Genomic DNA, 19268 nt, shown 5'->3' on the forward strand with positions numbered 1-19268 from the left:
CAGGCCGATGACTAACACCTTCAATTTCTCTCTAATGATGAAGAAGCCAGTGTGACTTTGTAAGCTTGTAATTGTGCATCTTGGTTGGCTCAACCGAGGTGTTGTTGTTTGGATGTTATTGGAAACCCTAGACATGTTAGTCTGTGGGGGGAGAAATCAGACCTTGTGAGCCCTTTGAGCCTGACTGAAAGAAAGAAGCTGGGAGCCTGAGCTCTCCTAGACTTGAGCCTACGGCTCAAAGGAGCCCCAACAAGGTCCCCTCTTTCAGCCAAAATGGAGGCCACTAGGGCTCTCTGTCATGAAGGAAAGTTAGGGGGGGAAAGTGTGCCAAGGAGGCCACCTGTGTGCCCAGAGGGCTGCTCCCTTTGAGGCGAGGAGTCGGGTTTTGCCCGGGCAAAGCCCCTTCCAGGAGCCATGAATTGTGTGTTTGTTATGTCTGTGTGTAGTTTCACCTCCCCTCAGCCCCTCCGCCATTGAGAGGGGCGTTTTTAGAGAGTGAGGGGCGGTGTTTGGCGGGGTCTTTCCCTCCAAAGGTAGTCTCCTCAGAAGCCAAGCTGCTGCGTTTCGGGGGGACAGGAGCCCACTCCTTTCCAGTCCAGGAGAAGAAGGGAGGGGAGGAGGAGGGGAAAGCAGCGCTGAGGAGAAGCCTCCACCCATCCCTCCTCTTTGGCCCCTTTCCCCTGCACCCACTCTTTGCCCGGGCATGTCTGGGCTAACTTGCAACCTCAAGTTTTGAGGCACCTCTTCGCGCTCTGCAGCGTCCCATTGAATGGGAAAGGCCTTTGGGGACTCAAAGTTGGCATCCCAAAGGCAACAAGGGAAGCGAAGGGGAGGCTTAGTGGGTACCCAGCCGGAGGCATGGCTGGCACTCCGGCTGGCATCGCCCTTCCGAAGCTTTGCGAGCTGAAGCCTTGATCTTCATTCCTTTCTCTTTTTTGTCTTGCCCCCCCTTTTTGTCACCCAGAGGACCAACTCGGGTCAGACCCTCCTTATCCACACGGACAGCAAGATGCGTGTTTGGTCCCCGAGGCTTTGCCGCTTTTCCCTTTCTCCTCTTCTTGGAACAGGGGAAGGCCACTTGCTTTAGGAATGGGGCCTCAGAGGGAAAGGGGGAGCGGCGGCGGCGGCGGCGGCAGAAGGGGCCAGGAGGATGTTTGGGGGCGCAGCGCCCCCTAGTCGACGGAGAGGGAGGCAGCACCGGGGCTCCCTTGCCTTGGCTTTGCCACCGAGAAGAGAGGAAGGCAGGCAGGCAGGCAGGCGAGGAGGAGCCGGCGGTCAAGTTCAGCCTCGGGGACGCCAGGGACCACGAGGACTTTCCCCATCGAGGTTCAGGGGCTTCCAGTTTCTGGGGAGCTTTCCCAGTTTGCTTCAGAAGGTAAGGAGAAATAAAGCCTGGGGGGAAGCCGACACTGCCCTCGTTGTTTCAACTCCCCCTGCATCAGTTTTCCAGGGTGTCTCGTGTGAACGCCGAGGTCCCCATCGGGTGGGGTCGGGAGGGGGCCGCGTTCCCACGAGACTCAAGGATGGATGCGGGTCTGGAAGAGGACCCCCGCTTTCACACCAGACCCCCCTCCAGAGTTGAGGCAGCGGGAGTTGCCCTCCGATGCGGCCCCGGGAGATCCCGCGTTCACACGAGGCAAGGCTGACCCGCCTTTCCCAGTTGCGGTGGGGTTTTGGGGGGTGGGTGGGTTGGAGGAAAAGTAAAGAAAGGCCAGGAGTCCTCATCTAAAGAAAGGAGGGCTTAGTGGTTTAGCCCTCCTCGTCTGTTGCTGCTGCTGCTGGGGTAGTTTTTTAGGCTGCATCCACACCGGAGAAATAACCCGGTTTGGCAGCGCTTTAACTCTTTGTCTGGCTCAAGGCTATGGAATTCTGGGAGTTGGAGTTTGTTGTGGGGCCCAGAGCGGAGCTCCGCTCCGCTCCGGGCCCACAACAAACTCCAACTCCCAGAATTCCATAGCTTTGAGCCAAGGCAAGATTTGTTCAAAGCGATTTTCCCCCCTCTGAGGCTGAGAGAATGTGACTTGCCTAAAGTGGGTGTCGCTGGCAGAGTCAGGATTCGGACCCTGGGTCTCTAATGCCATCCTCTGGGTTTTACTTGCGAGTAAAGGTTTCCAGGATCGGGATCGGGACCTTGTCTCCAGAAGCGACTTGGGACGCAACCGGTCTCGATCCGGAGGTTTCTGTCGAGCGATGGCGAGGCACTTGGCCATGGATGTGGAATAGCAGCGGTCTAATAGGGCTAGGGACCAACGAAACGAGGCACTTTACTCCAGAGTAGATCTGTCTGTTATACATATATATATATATATATATAGAGAGAGAGAGAGAGAGAGAGAGATGGAAGTCGCATTGAACTGAAGGGGATACACTGACCAAGAATGCATGCACATATGTCTGCATATATAAATACTTTTGAGCAAGCATATGTATACGTGTGTGTATATGCATATATATATATATATACATATATACTTTTGAGGAAGCATGCATACACTTATGTGTATATGCATAAAAATATATATCTGTATCTATATGAGCAAGCATGCATACACAGGAGTGTGTGTGTGTATCAACTTTTGAGCAAGCATGCATACACATGTATGTGTGTGTGTATAAATCCTTTTTAGCAAGCATGCAAACGTGTGTGTGTGTGTGTGTGTGTGTGTGTATACTTTTGAGCACACATGCATATTACAGTCAGCCCTCCTTATCCACGGATTTTTTAATCCATGGATTCAAGCATCCGCTGCTTGAAAATATTGAGAAAATGCACAAATTCCAAATAGCAAACCTTGATTTTTCCATTATATATATGAGAGACACCATTTTGTTATGGCATTGGGTTGAATGGGACTTGACCATCCATGGGTTATGGTATCCACAGGAGTCATCCTGGGACCAAATCCCAGCAGATAACAAGGACCCACTGTATATACTTTTTAGCCATATATATATATATATATATATATATATATATGCCTGGATGCCTGCTTGCTTATAAGTCTATCCCATTCAGTGCAATGTAAGTGTATAGGATTGCAACCATAATCTTGGGCTGGAAGTGGGTCGGGTCCCTTTGGGTTGATTCCTGAGGAAGAATGCACAGGATCGCAGTGCTGCTAACTAGATCTTTGCGGAGAGTAGTAGTTGACATTGCGCTTTGGGAATATGAGCTACACACTTTCTCCTCCGTAAGGCTCTGGTAGTAGTGCTTGATGCAGGTGGGCTCCAGGTTGGTATTGACTAAACCCTTCCAACCCACGCAGGTGTTATTGCATAGAAGATTGGTCTCCATTGAGTCGCTTTTTAAAAAGATGCAGAAACAGTGAAAGGCTGCATCCGGATGGCAGAAATAATCCGGTTCCATCCCGCTTTAGCTGCCATGGCTCTGGAATTCAAGACATGGTCATTCGTTCCTGATTTTGCAGCACAAAAAGCCTCCTGCTCAGTTTCAGCTGTTTCATGCCCTGAGTTCCAGCCATGGCAGTTAAAGTGAGATCAAACTGGATTATTTCTGCCGTCGCCTGGAAAATGAAAACCCAAGAGCGAGCCTTACTGTTAGCAAAAAGACCTGTCTGGAGTCGGGTGTCTCAGCATAAGGCAGCAGCCATTGCACTGTTACTAGTAAGTAGCTAAGCCTTGAAACTGTTTCAGAAAGTTCAGCCCTTTTTCTTTTCCGGTGAGGATTAGGATCTTCTGGAAGGGGAGGTGGAACAGGAGATGGGAACTGATGAGGCTGCATCCACACTGCAGAAATAACCCAGTTTGACACCTCTTTAACTCTCCGTCTGGCTCAAAGCTATGGAATTCTGGGAGTTGGAGTTTGTTTTGGGGGAGGGAGGTCACTTCAAAGACAGGAGAGGGCTGGCTGGGTGGAAACTGCAAAACCTTTGAGGGCTGGAGCATTTCTCCTCTTTTCCTTTTTTCCTTTTAAAGAAAAAAAAAACCTCTCTTGTTCAGATTTGTGACATCGCAGACCCTCATGGATTAAACCTCAACGTTTCAGGCCCCCAAAGGAAGGAGGTGTGGCTGGACTCCAAGGAGCCAAGCTTGAGGCCCCAGGAGAGGAGACCTATTGGAAGAAGGGGGATTACCTCAGTGTCGAGGATCCAGTGTAGCCTTTGAGTTGTTTCCTACTCCTTATGGAGAACCTAAGGCCAATCTAACACAGGGTTTTCTTGGCAAGTTTCTTCACAGGGTTTTTTTTTTTTTTGCCATGGCCATCCTCTGAGGCTGAGAGAGTGTGACTTGCCAAAGGTCACACAGTGGCGTTTCCATGGCTGAGGAGGGATTTGAACTCTGGTCTCCAGAGTCATAGTCCAACACTCAAACTGCCACGCTACCTCTGAATCGACTCTTGCAGGGGGACTGTGGTCCAAAACATCCTGCAGAAACAGTCCAGTTTGAGACTGCTTTAACTGCCCTGACTCAATGCTAAGGAATCCTGGGAACTGTAGTTTATTTTGGCACCACAGCTCTCTGAGGAGTTTATCAAATGGAACAGAAGGCTCTCAATTTCAAAAGAGAAGATAGTGAGGTCAGTTCGAAAATCCATGCAATTACGTGATTACTTATCACACCTTAAATTCGCTGTAGTGGCCTCCCCAAATGCAACCCAGTACAAAGTAAGCCATCGCATCAGTGGGTTCTTAAATGTGAATTGGCACCCTTGCGCATGCTCAGTGAGACTCCAGAAGACTGGAGCATAGCATATTTAGACGAGTGAGAGAGAGGAACCAAGGAAGCCCACCATTTACAAAAGAGGTTGGAGGGGGGATGGGAAGAATGGTTGAAAGAACATGCAGCATCCCCCCCCCCCCCCCCAGCAATGCTGAAGGGCAAGTGGAAGCAAAATTGAAGCGGAATTGCAGTGTGGCTTCATGGGAACCCCCCCTTCCAGATCAGGGGGGGGGGGCAGGACCAAAGGAGACATGCACATCACACCAAACAACAGTGCACTGAGTGCGAAACTTGTGACTTCACTAGTTCACTGAATTTACTTAACTGTGGATTGATGTGTGATTGCGTTCGGACTGCCAGTGATCGCATGTGATAACCTTTTGCGCAATAATGTGAATACGCATGATTGCGTTCAGGATGACACTGGATTATACTTCCAGTTTCAGTCATCGTCCTGACAGAGGAGACTAAGGTCCAAAACACACTGCAGAACTAATCCAGTGTGAGAGTGCTTTAGCTGACCTGGCTCAGTGCTAGGGAAGCCTAGGAACTGTAATTTTATGAAACATTTCACCTTCTCTGTCAGAAAGCTCTGGTGCCACAATAAACTAGAATTTCCAAGATTCTCTAGTACTGAGCCAGGGCAGTGAAAGCAGTCTCAAACTGGATTAGTTCTGCAGTGTGTTTTGGACCTAAAAGTCTCACAAAATGACAGCTCCCAGAATTCCCTAGCATTGAGCCTGGGCAGTTAAAGCAGTCTCAAACTGGGTTATTCCTGCAGCGTGTTTTTGGACTTTATATCCCGGGTTAGATGTGTGGACTGCCCTGGCTCAGTGCTAGGGGATTCTGGGAAAGTGCATCTGTGTGAGTCATTTAGCCTTCTCTGTTATTGGGGCCAGAATAAAAGAACCCCTTCCCTGGATGGTTTCTGCAGAGTGTTTGGTGGGCCATAGCCTTTTTCTTTTTTAAAAAAGGTGGGGCTAGGAAGCTCAGCCACAAGAGTTTGGTGATGCCACAGCCAAGTCCCCTTCCCAGAATTCCACAGCCCTGAGCCGGGACACCGAAGGGCTCCTTTCCTGACGCCGGAGCCAGCTGGTGGCGAGCCGCAGAGCCGCTGGAAAGTGCGGTGGAGGCTTCCATGCCAGAGAAATTAGTTCCGGAGGCGGTTTTGGGGTTGGAAAGAAGAAGGAGGGAGGGAGGGAGGGCGAGTCAGTGAGTCCCCCCTTCTTTCCTTCTTTCGGCGGAGGAATCTGGGGCTGGAGAGACAGAAGCAGAGGCGGCGAGGGAGAGTCGGCTGGCTGGCTGTGCTTTTGCATTGCAGTCCCTTCCTCTCCCTGCCTTTGGGAAGCCTCCCTCTCTGGGCAAGGGCTGAAGGTAAGGCGCTGGAAGAGAGGGAGAGGGGCTCCTTTGCCTTGCCTTTGGGGGACAAAAAGTTTGGAGAGTTGCAGAAGCCTCCTAATTTGGGTCGGGCTCAAGACCGGCCAGCTGCGTCTCCTCCTCCGTTTGCCAGACTACAAGCAAAGTTACTTTTGGGGGAAGGGCGAAGGGAAGGGCGCTGATCCTTTGATTTCTGAGCCTGAAAGGGAGCTGGGCGAAGGCAGCTTTGCAAGGAGTTGGGTTAGGGCCCTGTCCCTCAGCAACTCTGGACTTTGGAGGTGAGTTAGAGTCTCTCGGCTCTCCCTCCCCCCTCCTTTGCCTTTCTGGTGCCTATTATATATACTTACATTTCCCTTTTTAATGCATGTGTTTATATATATGTGTGTGTGTGTAGATTTAAAAAAAGAAAAGCTAGGCGCCTGGGCAATGTGGCCCAAGGGGGCTCCTGCAACAGGAGGGCTGCCTTGGAGCCATTGTCCTCCTGCCACGAGCTCCACAATGCAAAGCAAGGAGGCCAGCCATGCTGGGAAAGGGGAAGAAAGGAGGGGGCTGAAGGTTGTGGGAAAAGACTGGCCAGATGGCTTTCTCTAGCCCTACCCTTGTGATCTTGGAAACTAAGCAGGGGGAGGCCTGGTCAAGGACTTGGATGGGGGCCTGCCAGGGGCTGCCCTGACTGTTCCTGGCTGAAGAAACCCCTGTGCAAATGGTTCAGGGGCTCTAAGTGCATAGTCCTTAAATGGACCTAGAAATATACTAGGCTCCAGAAATAATAGGTCCCAAACACACTGCAGAAATAATCCACTTTGAGACCGCATTAATTGTCCTGGCTCAGTACTAGAGAATTCTGGGAACTGTAGTTTTGTGAGACATTTAGCCTTGTCTGTCAGAGAGCGCTGGTGCCACAAACGACAGCTCCCAAGATTCCCTTAGCACTGAGCCAGGGCTGTTAAAGTGGTCTCAAAAGTGGATTATTTCTGCAGTGTGTTTTGGCCCACACACACAAATGCTGTGTCCTAGACAGAAAATGTTGTTTTCTGCATGTGTATTATGTGAAGAATAAATCCTGAATTGCAGATAGGCTGAAGTTTTCAAAGATTTTCTCACAGTGAGAAGAAAATGTACTCATCTCTACCTTCAGGATGAAACTTGGGTCCAAAACACACTACAGAAATAAACCAATTTTGTCCTTGCTCAGTGTTAAGGATTCCTGGGAATTGTAGTGTATTGTGGCACCAGAGCTCTCTGACAGAGAAGGCTAAATGTCTCACAAAACTACAGTTCCCAGAATTCCCTAGCACTGAGCCAGGGCACTTAAAGCAGTCTCAAAAGTGGATTATTTCTGCAGTGTGTTTTGGACCATAGTACAGCTCCCTGAGATACCAATTCCTGCTTTTGAAGCACAAAAGGCCCCAGTTCCAGCTGTTCCAAGACATTCATGTGGCAGTTCTGTTCCTCAGTTGTTCTTTTAATCTGGCTGCCTTTATTATCTCTGAGCCAGGTATATCTGTGCCCCCCCCCAAAAAAAAAATCTTTCTTGAAATCCATTTGTTGTTACCTGGCTGAAGTGATGAAAAATGGAAGGAAGTGAAGAGTAATTATCTTCTTCCTTATTAGTAGGAGTTGAAAAGGAGAGAGCGGTTAACTCTGGACTGGATTGTGAGTATTTTCCCCCTTCCTAAAGCTCTGCTCAAATTTTCTTGAGGAAGAGCAGAGGGTGATTAATTTTGTATCCTAAGGGGAAGGTGTGCCTCAGTTCTCTACATGCATTAAGAATATAATGACAGAGTATAAACTAAATATCCATAAGCTGAGAGTTCTTTTTTTTCTCATGAGAGGGGAAGAAACACACCCCAGAATTGACACTTTGCACCCACTCAAAGTTAAACATATTGAATCCCCATTGACATCACCAAGTACGTTTAAAACAGGGTAGTCCTATGCAGAAGTAATTTTTATTGAGTAGAGTGGTCTGTGTAGGGATATAGGCTTGGAGTAAGGGCTATTTTCCTCCATTAAGAAATAAAAAATCCCAGCTGGGTGAGGCTGATAGTGACCAGCCAAATTCCTTTGGAATGTCAGTGGGACTTCAAAGTGTTTTAAGTCTTGCTAGATTGTGTCCTTGATCTCTCTGTTTCCTTTCCCTTCCTTTCTTCTCCTTGTTGGCAGTGTCAGCAACAGTGTGACCCTAAACCTCTCTTTGAAGGATAAGGAGAGGAGAGTGTTCAGAGTAGAGTGTGCAGGGAGGAAAAATTCAAAAGTTAACTCTGCTAGACTGTAATCACATACGCATTTACTTAGGAGTAGGCTTCACGCGATAAAGTGGGGCACTAGTGCTCATGGATGCTGTTTTCTTTCTTGTCTTTTGTGTAATAGCCTTAACAGCCTTTGACATTTTGTGGAAAAACATATGTATGCGTCTGTTCTGACCCTTTTTGGTAGTGGGTGAGAAAGATTACTTTAAAATAGGTGTATTCTGTGTATATAGTATGCACTGTTTTGCAATGTGTGTGTGTTTAGAAATGCATATTCATGTGAATTCACATTGCTAGCTGGTTTTTCTAACAATTTGATTCATGAATCTGGTAAAGCAGACTTAACTGCTTTTCTCCTAGGACTGGGCAGCTATGGGCTTCCAGATGTTTTTATCCTGCAGGTATCATTGGTCACAGTTGTTGTTATGTGCTCTTCAAGTCAGCTCAGACTTAAAGCAAGCTTGCCTTATTGTTTTCATGGCAAGATTTTCTGAGTGGAGGTTTGTCAATACCATCTATCTGACTAACATCTGCAATTGTTTCATTTGTTTCCCCCTCTTCTGTTTGGTTTGTAACATTTTGCCTGATGAAGAAGCTCATGGAGCTTCAAAAGCTTGCAAAAAGTACATTGTGCATTTCGGTTGGCCAAGAGAGGTATCACTGATGGATTTTTGTTTGTATTTGTTAAATGGCCAACACAGCTACCCCCGCATGTTTCCTCTGAGATGGTTTGGCTTGCCTGAGGTCACCCAGTGGGTTTCTATGACTGAATCTGGTCTCCTGGAATCCTAGTGCAACACTGAAACCTACGTTGGTCATAGCTTGCGTAATAAATTGTAAGGAATTATTAGGCTTGCAGTCCAAAACCATTTGGAAGATCACACCTGCCAATTCCTACATTAGCCTTTTAGTTAGACTAAAGCCAGCATCTAATTTTGGTACTAAATTTGATCCTCCTGCTTCCATTAGAATTGGTGTTCCCTCCCCTTGTCATTGCTCCTGCTGCCTTTTGTGCATTCCGAACAGCTTCCTTCAGAGGGTTTCCGAGGCTGAATCCACACTGAAGGAATAACCTGGTTTGGCACTGCTTTTCAGCATCCTGGCTCAAGGCTATGGAATTCTGGGAGCTGGAGATTGTTGTGGGTGTGGAGAGGAGCAACACACTCCAACTCCCAGAATTCCATAGCCTTGAGCCAGGATGCTGAAAAGTGGTGCCAAACTGGGTTATTTCTCCAGTGTGGATGCAGCCTAACAGTAAGCTCTTAAGGGACATAGAGGGCTGCAAGGAAGAGGGAGTTGCTGATTCTGGTGGGAGCACAGGGGGTTCAGCTTAAGTACACAAGAGGATACTAGCCTAGGAACCCAGGAAGAGTTCTAGCACATGACATTAGCTATTGTACCATTCAAACATATAAATTATAAAAATACCAGTGCTTCAAGGCTTCTTCAGGTTCACTTTGTGTTTTTTTGTTTGTTTTTGTTTTTTTAAACCTCTTTAATGGTTTGAAATGTACTGCAGAACTTCTGGCTTGTTAGGAACTATGTTTGATCTTGTTTGTTGATAGGAAAAACTAAACTGCTATATATTAGAATGACTTTTCCTGGTTTAATTTGGGTTGTAAACATATTTATTATGGGGAAAAAAGTCATTTACTAAGGAATATAATAAGGCTTGTTATTTATGCCTATTTATATGCTGGTAATTCAGTGAGTAAATTAACTGTGTATAGTTGAAGCAGAGACTGTAGTTCAAAGCAAAGACTAGTCAGTTTCAAAACAAGCCAACTTCAAGTTCTACGTTGTTTTGCTGGGTTGTTTAACTCAAGGGGGTGGACAGACTTCAGCCTTGTAGGATTGTTTTCAGCCAAAATCCCTGAATTCATCAAACAGTCTGGTGGACAAGACATTGACTCACAATTAAAGAATTTTGAGTCTGGAATTTGTTTTTAATATCAGAGCTGAACTGAGTTTACCGACCTTGAAGACATTTTTGAGTAAAGGCATTTGGTTTCCACTGTGAAATCAGAGGGAATTGGAAACACTAATCTCCTTCACAACATTCAGATGTACTGAGAAAGACTATTTAATATCTGCTCACACTTGGTTTAACTAACCTGGATTTGTTTTAAGCCATGATCTTTGGTTTGAATGTGTATGGCAATACTAGTTTTACTTTACACCAAATTTAAAGTTGTCAGGAATCATCCTGACCAGGAGGTGTGGGGGATGCAATACTGGAGAACCTGTCTTTTCTTCCACACAGTTCTAAATTGTGGACTACCATTGCTTTCAGTTGTTGGCATTTAAAATATATCAAGTAGTATAAATACCTAGCTGTTGGGATCTGCTTCCTGCGGAATCTTAGTATTTGTAGTTTTATAAGGTCTTTAACCTCATGGTGCCTCTCAAAACTACAAATCCCAGGATTCTGTGGGATGTAACCATGGTAGTAGTATAAAACTGCATTATTTCTACAGAGTAGATGCAGCCCTTGTTGAGAAATTGGTGCCTCCTTGTAGAGATCCATGTAAGGTACTGGTTGCTGGAAGTACTGTAATTCCCATAGTGTGTAGGTGGGGAAGGTCTGAAGTCCATGGGGGGGGGGGGCAAATGGGAGCAGCTAGAAGACTCATTTTGCTTTTGTAAAACACTTTTGTGAGGGAAGGAGATGTGGGGTATAACAGGGTTAGTGGGGCTGTGCCTTTTTTTTTTTTTTTTTGAAAGGGCATCATAGCTTCTGGGAATTATAGTTCTAATTTTTGACTTTTTTTTAGCTGGGTGAAGCTTTGAGGGGTGTTCACGTAGGCCCCCCAGTGAAAACAACCACAGGATTCCCACTTCTGCTGCAGGAGATGGGGGTTCTGTTTTCTCAAATTACAGTGGCCCAGAAGACCAGCAAAAGGTGTCTTTATCTTGAGGATGGCAGTGAGAGACCTGTGGAGAACTGAGAGTTGAGAAAACCATCTGCGAAGTGGTTTTGTTCCCCTGTCTCTTGGTTATCAGTCTCTATTTAGTCTTTCTGTTCCATGATCCTTTATCACACTCAAATTGCCTTGGGAGAAAGACTTGGGTTTTATGAGAGCTAATGTGCTTAGATTATCTAGGGTAGTGACTAACGTTCACTTGCTTAGGTTTGTATCAAGTAGATAAACAGGTAGACATTGTGTGAACATCTTACAGTGCAAAAAGTGCATTTTTACACACAAATATCTGGAGACTATTTTGGGCTTCCAGGTAGGCTGTCTTTTGGAAGCTTTTGCTCTGATTTCATTCAGAAGAACCAAGGGTATCATCTGCTGTTCTGTGGCAAAGGAAGAGAGAGTGCCAGATGTCAGCTTTTCACTATTTCCCCTTTGTTGCTGTTGTGTGCCTTCAAGTGACCCTAAATCAAACCTATCATGAGGTTTTCTTGACAGTATTGGTTCACAGCGTGTTTGGTCTTTGCCTCCCTCTGAGACTGAAAGAGTGTGACTTGGCCAGTTTTACCCAGTGGGTTTCTGTGGCCAAGCAGAGATTTGAATCCTGGTCTCCAGAGTCATAGTCCAATGTTCAAACCTCTATACTACTCTTTATATCTTTACACAAGTGCATTTTTTTGTTGTTGAAGATTTCAATTGGAAAGTGGTAGATCCTAACTGCCAAATGATACTGTAAATGTCCATAGCTTATTACTTTATTATCCATTTTGGGTGTTGCATAATTGGAGTTATCTACTTCCCAGATAACCAAGCTATTGAGCACACACACTTAATTGATCCTTAGGCGTTTGAGATGCAAAATTAGAACATAGGGCTCAATCTAGTCCACTTACAGGTAGCTGGCTTTGTTATCCATTGATGTTATTCCTGAATGGAAATATCATCTTGCCATGGTTGAGATGTTGCAATGTTGTTTCATTTGCTTTAGGTATGAGCCAGCCCTTGATTTGTCTTGTATGAGTTTGGGCCCTGTAATATAAATTGCTGTGTTGTTTAAAGGTATCTGGTGGAATATTGTTCATGGTTTGTCACCTGTGCTCAGAAAACTGATGAACATTTAGTAGGAACCCGTACAGTAAATATTTAAAACACCTGCCAGCATATATTGAACTGAACAGGGATTGCATCTGTCATTAGAGGACAATGCTGTGTTTGAGGCTAGTTTAGGGAGTAAGAGCATAGTACATTGGTTGCTGAAATAAAAAACAAAGCTCTCATTTATTTTTAAAAATTGGAAGGCATTTCTTCTTGTAATGCCATCTGTTAGAAAAGTCATACCCTTTGTCAGAACTGTTCTAAGTAGGAATTTTCCAGACACTCTTCTCTCCCCCCCCCCCCCCCCCATGTACAGTAATTTACAGCTGCTGGAAAAATGGAAAGTGCCCCCCACCCCCCGAGCTGGAGCTGTGTGGAAATGTTTCACTCTGAATAGATACATTTCTAAGTAATTCTCAAAAACTTCATTGCAGTGTGTGCGTAGTTGTATACATTGGTGTCTTGTTCATGTTTAGTTAAACTTGGTACATTGTCTTTCAGCCATGATCCCACAGTGCTATTGTTTAATTAGGGAGTTGTCCTTTCAGCCTGTTTTAGTCTGTTGCAACAAGTAAAATATTTGTATGGCTTTCTGTGTACTGGGTATCACCAATGAAAATGAATTACACAAGTGCAAGTCTAGTGCAAGGATCTATACCTCTTCCCCAGTGCCATCACTGGGAAGAAGTGTGTAATTTGCTCTGGCAATTCGACAGTACTTTGTGCTACCTGGAGGTGTAGCCACCATTGTCTGCCTTTGCAAAACTGAAAAGTATCAGGAAAAACATATCTGTAATGTGATTTTGTTGGCCCATCTCACTTTTTAGCCTTTACTTAGGGCTGAAACAGATGGTCCTGAAGGGACAGCTTCAAGCCAACCTGGAGAAAGCTGATTGGGGCTGTGGCAACCGCACGTTGCACCTCCGATTTGGCTTTTTGCTGGGCTAAAAAGAGGTAGCCAAAATGCTGCTTATTTTTGAGCCAGCAAAAAGCTAGCTTTTCCACTGCTGCCACAGCTTTGTAATGCTTGTGTGGTGGTGTACAAACGCCATGCCGCTGTGTGGTTGGGCGGGTGTCATGATACCAGCTTGGGGCCACTGTCAGAGTGTGTGGTGTCTAAATGCCGCTCTCTGATACCGCCCCCAAGCCGATGCAAGGGGCGTCTGTTTCACTCCTTAATGGTTTTGTTCCATGTCCACTTACTAAATCATGATCCAGCCTTGCTAACTGGTGCTAAGCACGTTCTTGTTTTGTCATTGTTTTTCAGAAGGGAAATGAGGAGACAGGTCCTGGTCTTCCTCTTAGTCTTGGAGCTGGAGAGAGGAAAGGGGATTATCTCCACAGTTATGTGGACTGAATCTCAAGGGAATTTTCTGTTCTCTTCTCCAATTCCAGGCATGAACCTTTGTTTACATGAAAGCTCCTTCCTTTTCTTTTTGGGATACAAGCTTATAGCAGGACATTATCCTTGACTGTGCTTTTCTTATTCTTTTCTCCTCAGAAGTGAAGCAGAGATGCATGGACAAATCCCTCATGCTTAGAGATGGGCAGAGTCTTGACAACCATCATGCCACCTTAACTACATCCAGTCTCATCTGATTTCGGAAGCTGAGCAGGGTTGGACTTGATTAGTCCTTGGATGGGAGACCACAAGAGAGAATACCTGGGATCTTAAGGTAGGCCTAGAAAAGAATATTGCCTGAAACATTAGAGAGCTGTTACCAGTCAGGGTTCATAATACTGAATGAATTAAATCAGTCTTTTGGCTCAGTATGAGGCAGCTTCCCATCTTCCTGTAGTCACAAATGTTTAGTGAGTTTTTGGACAGTCAAAACCAGTTACCTTCTGGTAAGGATAGCAGCTTCAACTGTTTAGAGAAGCTGATGAGGGTTTTCACTTGTCTGTGCAACTTATGTTGAAATAGTCCTTCAGTGGTTTTATCACATTTTACAGTTGAGATGCTGTTTAGAATTAGATGACTATAAATAATTTAAGATGCAGTGTTCTTATTTTTAAGATTTTTTTCTCTGCCCCAAACCCCTTGATTAATATTACTGTTTTCATTTTTTAGGTTTTTGGAAACTGTCCCCATGGAGAGCCATTTCACCATGCTGCTGGTGCTGCTTCTCCTCCTGCTTGTGCACCATTTTGGAAATGGTGAAGGAAATCCAAGACCGGACCACACATTGCCAATGCAGTTCACTCAACTTCATTACAATGCTACTGTATATGAAAACTCTGCAGTCAAGACCTATGTCGGACATCCAGTAAAAATGGGCATTTATATCACAAACTCTCTGTGGGATATAAAATACAAAATAATTTCTGGGGACAATGAGAACTTGTTCAAAGCCGAAGAGCATCTTTGGGGAGACTTTTGCTTTTTACGAATACGGACCAAAGGAGGGAACACAGCTATACTTAATAGAGAAGTAAAAGACCACTATATATTAACTGTTAAAGCAATAGAGAAGAACACAAATGCAGAAGCTCGCACAAAAGTAAGAGTTCAAGTATTGGATACAAATGATCTAAGGCCATTGTTTTCTCCAACTTCTTACAGTGTTTCTTTGCCTGAGAATACAGCAATAAGGACCAGCATTGCAAGAGTAAGCGCAACAGATGCTGATATTGGAACCAATGGGGAGTTTTATTACAGTTTTAAAGAGAGGACAGATATGTTTGCTATACATCCAACAAGTGGTGTGGTAGTTTTAACTGGCAGACTGGACTATTCAGAAACAAAAATCTATGAGATGGAAATCCTTGCTGTGGATCGTGGCATGAAATTGTACGGTAGCAGTGGTATCAGTAGCATGGCAAGATTAACTGTTCATATAGAGCAAGCTAATGAGTATGCTCCCGTGATTACAGCCCTTGCTTTATCTCCATCAGAGCTGGACAAGGACCCAGCATATGCAGTTGTAATTGTTGAGGACAGGGATCATGGTTCAAATGGAGAGATAGCATCTCTAAGCATTGTGGCAGGAGATCCGCTACAGCAGTTCAGAGCTGTGAGGACTTTCCCGGGAGGAAAAGAATATAAAATCAAAGCTGTTGGTAGTATTGATTGGGAGAGCCAACCCTTTGGTTATAATCTTACTCTGCAAGCTAAAGACAAAGGGAGTCCTCCAAAATTTTCTTCTGTAAAAGTAATTCATGTAGCATCTCCCCAGTTTAGGTTTGGGCCAGTCCATTTTGAAAGGGAGGTTTACAGAGCTGAAATAAGTGAATTTGCCCCACCAAACACTCCTGTGGTTATGGTAAAATTTTCACCTACATATTCCCACTTGAAATATATGTTTAAAAATGCACCAAGCAAAGTCAGATTCAACTTGAACCCTCACACTGGCCTTATCGCTACTCTAGATCCCATAAAAGCACAATATGCATCCCATTTTGAATTTAACATTATGACAAGTGACAGAAAAGCATCTACAAGAGTAGTGATTAAAGTCATAGATGTGAATACTCACTCCCCTGAATTTACCCAGATGTCTTATAGAGCTTCCTTTGATGAAAATGTTCCTGTAGGTACAAGTGTCATGCGTGTGAATGCAAAAGATCTGGATGAAGGTGAAAATGGCTATGTGACGTATAGTATTGCAAATGTAAACCCTGTTCCGTTTGTGATAAACCATTTCACTGGTGTTATCAGTACCTCTGAAAGCATGGACTATGAATTGATGCCAAGAGTCTATAAACTGAGAGTTCGTGCATCTGACTGGGGCACACCGTATCGGCGAGAAGTTGAAGCCCCTGTTACTATAGTTCTAAATAATTTGAATGATAACACTCCACTATTTGAGAAAATCAATTGTGAGGGAACAATTCCCAGGGAACTTGGTGTTGGAGAACAAATAACAACGGTGTCTGCTATTGATGCTGATGAGCTTCAGTTGGTGCAATACCAAGTTGTATCTGGAAATGAATTAGATTTATTTACTCTAAATCCAAATTCTGGAGTTCTTTCCCTGAAACACTCATTGGTAGATGGCATAGGTGCCAAAACATCTTTTCATAGCTTGAGAATAACTGCTACAGATGGAGAAAACTTCGCAGCACCCTTATATATTAACATTACTGTAGTTGCCAGCCGCAAACCAGTAAAGTTGCAGTGTGAAGAGACTGGTGTAGCCAAAATGCTGGCAGAAAAGCTCCTGCAGGCAAATAAACTACATGGGCGGGGTGAAGCTGAGGATGCATTTTTTGACACTCATTCTGTAAATCTGCATGCACCTCAGTTTGCAACTAGTCTTCCCAGTAGCATTGAAGTAAAAGAAGACCTATTTGTAGGTTCCAACATCCTACTTATTAATGCCACTGATCTTGACACTGGTTTCAATGGAAAGTTGGTCTATGCTATCTCTGGAGGAAATAATGATAGCAGCTTTGTCATTGGTATGGAAACAGGAATGCTAAAAATCTTATCTCCCCTTGACCGAGAAGTCAAAGATAAATATACATTGAATATTACAGTTTACGATCTTGGAATACCACAGAAGTCTGACTGGCATCTTTTAGATATCAGAGTTCTAGATGCCAATGACAATTATCCAGAATTTTTACAGGATAGCTATTTTGTTGATGTGAGTGAAAACAAGGATCTGAATACAGAAATAATCCAAATAGAAGCCATAGATAAAGATGTAGGGACTAATGGGGAAGTACGGTACTCGATTCTTACAGACACTGATAAGTTTTCTATTGACAGTGTAACGGGTATTGTAAAAGTTATAGGACCCTTGGATCGTGAAGATCAACCTCTATATTTTCTGAAAATACAAGCTAGAGATCAAGCAAAAGAAGAATCACAGATGTCTTCAACTGTTCTGCTGAAAGTATCTTTGGAAGATGTCAATGATAATCCTCCTAAATTTATTCCATCAAATTATCGTGTGAAAATTCGAGAAGATCTTCCAGAAGGAACAATTATCACATGGTTGGAAGCTTATGATCCTGATGTAGGCCAGTCAAGTCAAGTGCGGTACAGTCTTTTGGATGGTGGGGATGGAAACTTTGATGTAGATAAACTCAGTGGAGCAATCCGTATTGTACAAGGACTGGATTTTGAGAGGAAGCAAGTGTATAATCTAACAGTACGGGCAAAAGACAAGGGAAAGCCAGTTTCATTGTCTTCTACTTGTTATGTTGAGATTGAAGTAGTTGATGTCAATGAAAATTTGCACCCTCCACACTTTCCTAACTTTGTGGATAAGGGTTTTATAAATGAAGATGTTCCCATTGGTACTTCAGTGATGACTGTGTCTGCTTATGATGAAGATACAGGACGAGATGGTGAAATTAGATACTCGATAAGAGATGGATCTGGTGTTGGAGTGTTCAAAATAGACGAAGAGAAAGGTAAGAACAGATTATTCTGTTTGTAATGTATAATGTTTTATGTTATTTCTTAGTTTCAAAGTGCCTGAAATTGGTAGATACAAGAGCTAGATGATGAAATTCTATTCTTTTCAGGGGCGGAGAGCCAACTCTAATGTCCATCCTTTTAGAATAAACCTGTTGAAATGAATTTGAATGTATTTGTCACTATTTATGCAAGTCCCAAGCTTTTAGTCTCAAACTTTTTACCCTTGGGTTCCACCTTTACATCTACATGGAGATATCACAGCCTCCTGTCAATGTAGTATATGAATAAAAATATTTGTTTATTTAATGTGCATATTTTCATTTGCTCATTCAGGTATATTCATATTTTAACATTTTATAAGGAAATAAAAATTTTCAAATTAGAACAACTTTATTTAAGTAAATTCAATATTTAACCCAACATATGTAAATTTTACACATAAGAAAAGTTATGTGTAAGAGGAAGCGAAATCAGGGTTTCCTGGTCTTGTGCCTCCCCCTTGAGAATCTTGTGTGTCCCCCTGGGTGGTCCCACCCCACTGTTTGAGTACCACTGTCGTAGGCCAATTATTATTGGAAATAAGATACATTGTTATAAAAGCAAAGATGTCCTAAGACATCCTTAAAATCTCTTCCACCTGCTACTAAAACCAAGCTTGTACCTTCCCAGTTCACATACCTAATAATACATTGTGTCTACAAGTCACGAGAAAGTATGCTTGGCCTATCTGCAAACATGCCTTACATGCTTCAGCATATTCTTATATAGGTTGAGTGAGTATCCCTTATCCAAAATTCGTGGGACCAGAAGTGTTCCATATTTTGTATTTAGAAATATCTGTATTTGCATAAACATAATGAGACATAATGAGGCTGGAGAGAGAATGAGGATCTGAGAAGTGGTGGGAATCCAAGTGTAGTGCTTGGTGCGAATCCACACCTCCTGTCGTTTCACAGATATTTGCATCTCTAACCTTGCAAATACAGTATAAGTATGTAGCTCAACAAGTTTTGGATTTTGGAGTATTTCATATTTCAGAATTTCAGATAAGGGATACTCAACTTGTATTTCTATAAGAGTTTTACCAGGGCAGATGGATTTAAGTCAAAACATAACATACATTATTTAAGTCATCCTGAAAAACCAAGATTTTAAATCATTGATTTAAATTGGTATTTTCAGATTCAAATGATTTTCTAAATAAAATGTATGCTAATTGGTTGCTAATTGGTCACAGGATGCGGTGGCTTAGTGGTTAAGACACCAATTCTGATGATTATAAGATCGAAATGTTGGCAGTTCGAGGCCCGAGTGCTGCAGAGTTCCCGTCACTAGTCTCAGCTTCTGCCAGTGTAGCAGTTCAAAAGCATGCAAATGCAAGTATATAAATAGGTACCACTTTGGTGGGAAAGTAAGCAGCTTTCAGTGCATTCGTGCTGGCCACATGACTATCAGAGCAGTCTTTGGACAATGCTGGTTCTTTGGCTTAGTAACGGAGATGAGCACCGCCCCCTGCACCTTTTTAATTGGTTGTTATAACCACAAAAAGTACTTTATTATTATTATTATTACTAT

At 43.9% G+C, this 19268-nt stretch overlaps 1 protein-coding gene across 9 annotated transcripts in view; it reads left to right on the forward strand.

Annotated features, from left to right (window-relative positions):
* The first annotated feature begins 1251 nt into the window (after positions 1–1251).
* The window catches only part of FAT1 (FAT atypical cadherin 1), a 150138-nt gene continuing 132121 nt past the window's right edge, over positions 1252–19268 (forward strand). For 5 of the 9 annotated variants that reach the window (XR_016281301.1, XM_089525329.1, XM_089525330.1 and 2 more), the window contains exon 1: positions 14394–17686. Coding sequence is in view for 8 of the 9 variants with exons in the window: in XM_089525329.1 (XP_089381455.1) it covers positions 14413–17686 (3274 nt within the window). In the remaining variant the exon portion in view is untranslated. Of the gene's footprint in view, positions 1376–13823; positions 13999–14393; positions 17687–19268 lie in introns of those variants that run through there. The other 4 variants (XM_089525328.1, XM_089525331.1, XM_089525332.1 and 1 more) reach the window with 1 other exon arrangement.

This window comes from Sceloporus occidentalis, unplaced genomic scaffold (assembly GCF_023333645.1).
Source record: "Sceloporus occidentalis isolate IW3139 unplaced genomic scaffold, rSceOcc1.0.p SCAF_5, whole genome shotgun sequence".
Taxonomy (NCBI): Eukaryota; Metazoa; Chordata; class Lepidosauria; order Squamata; family Phrynosomatidae; genus Sceloporus; species Sceloporus occidentalis.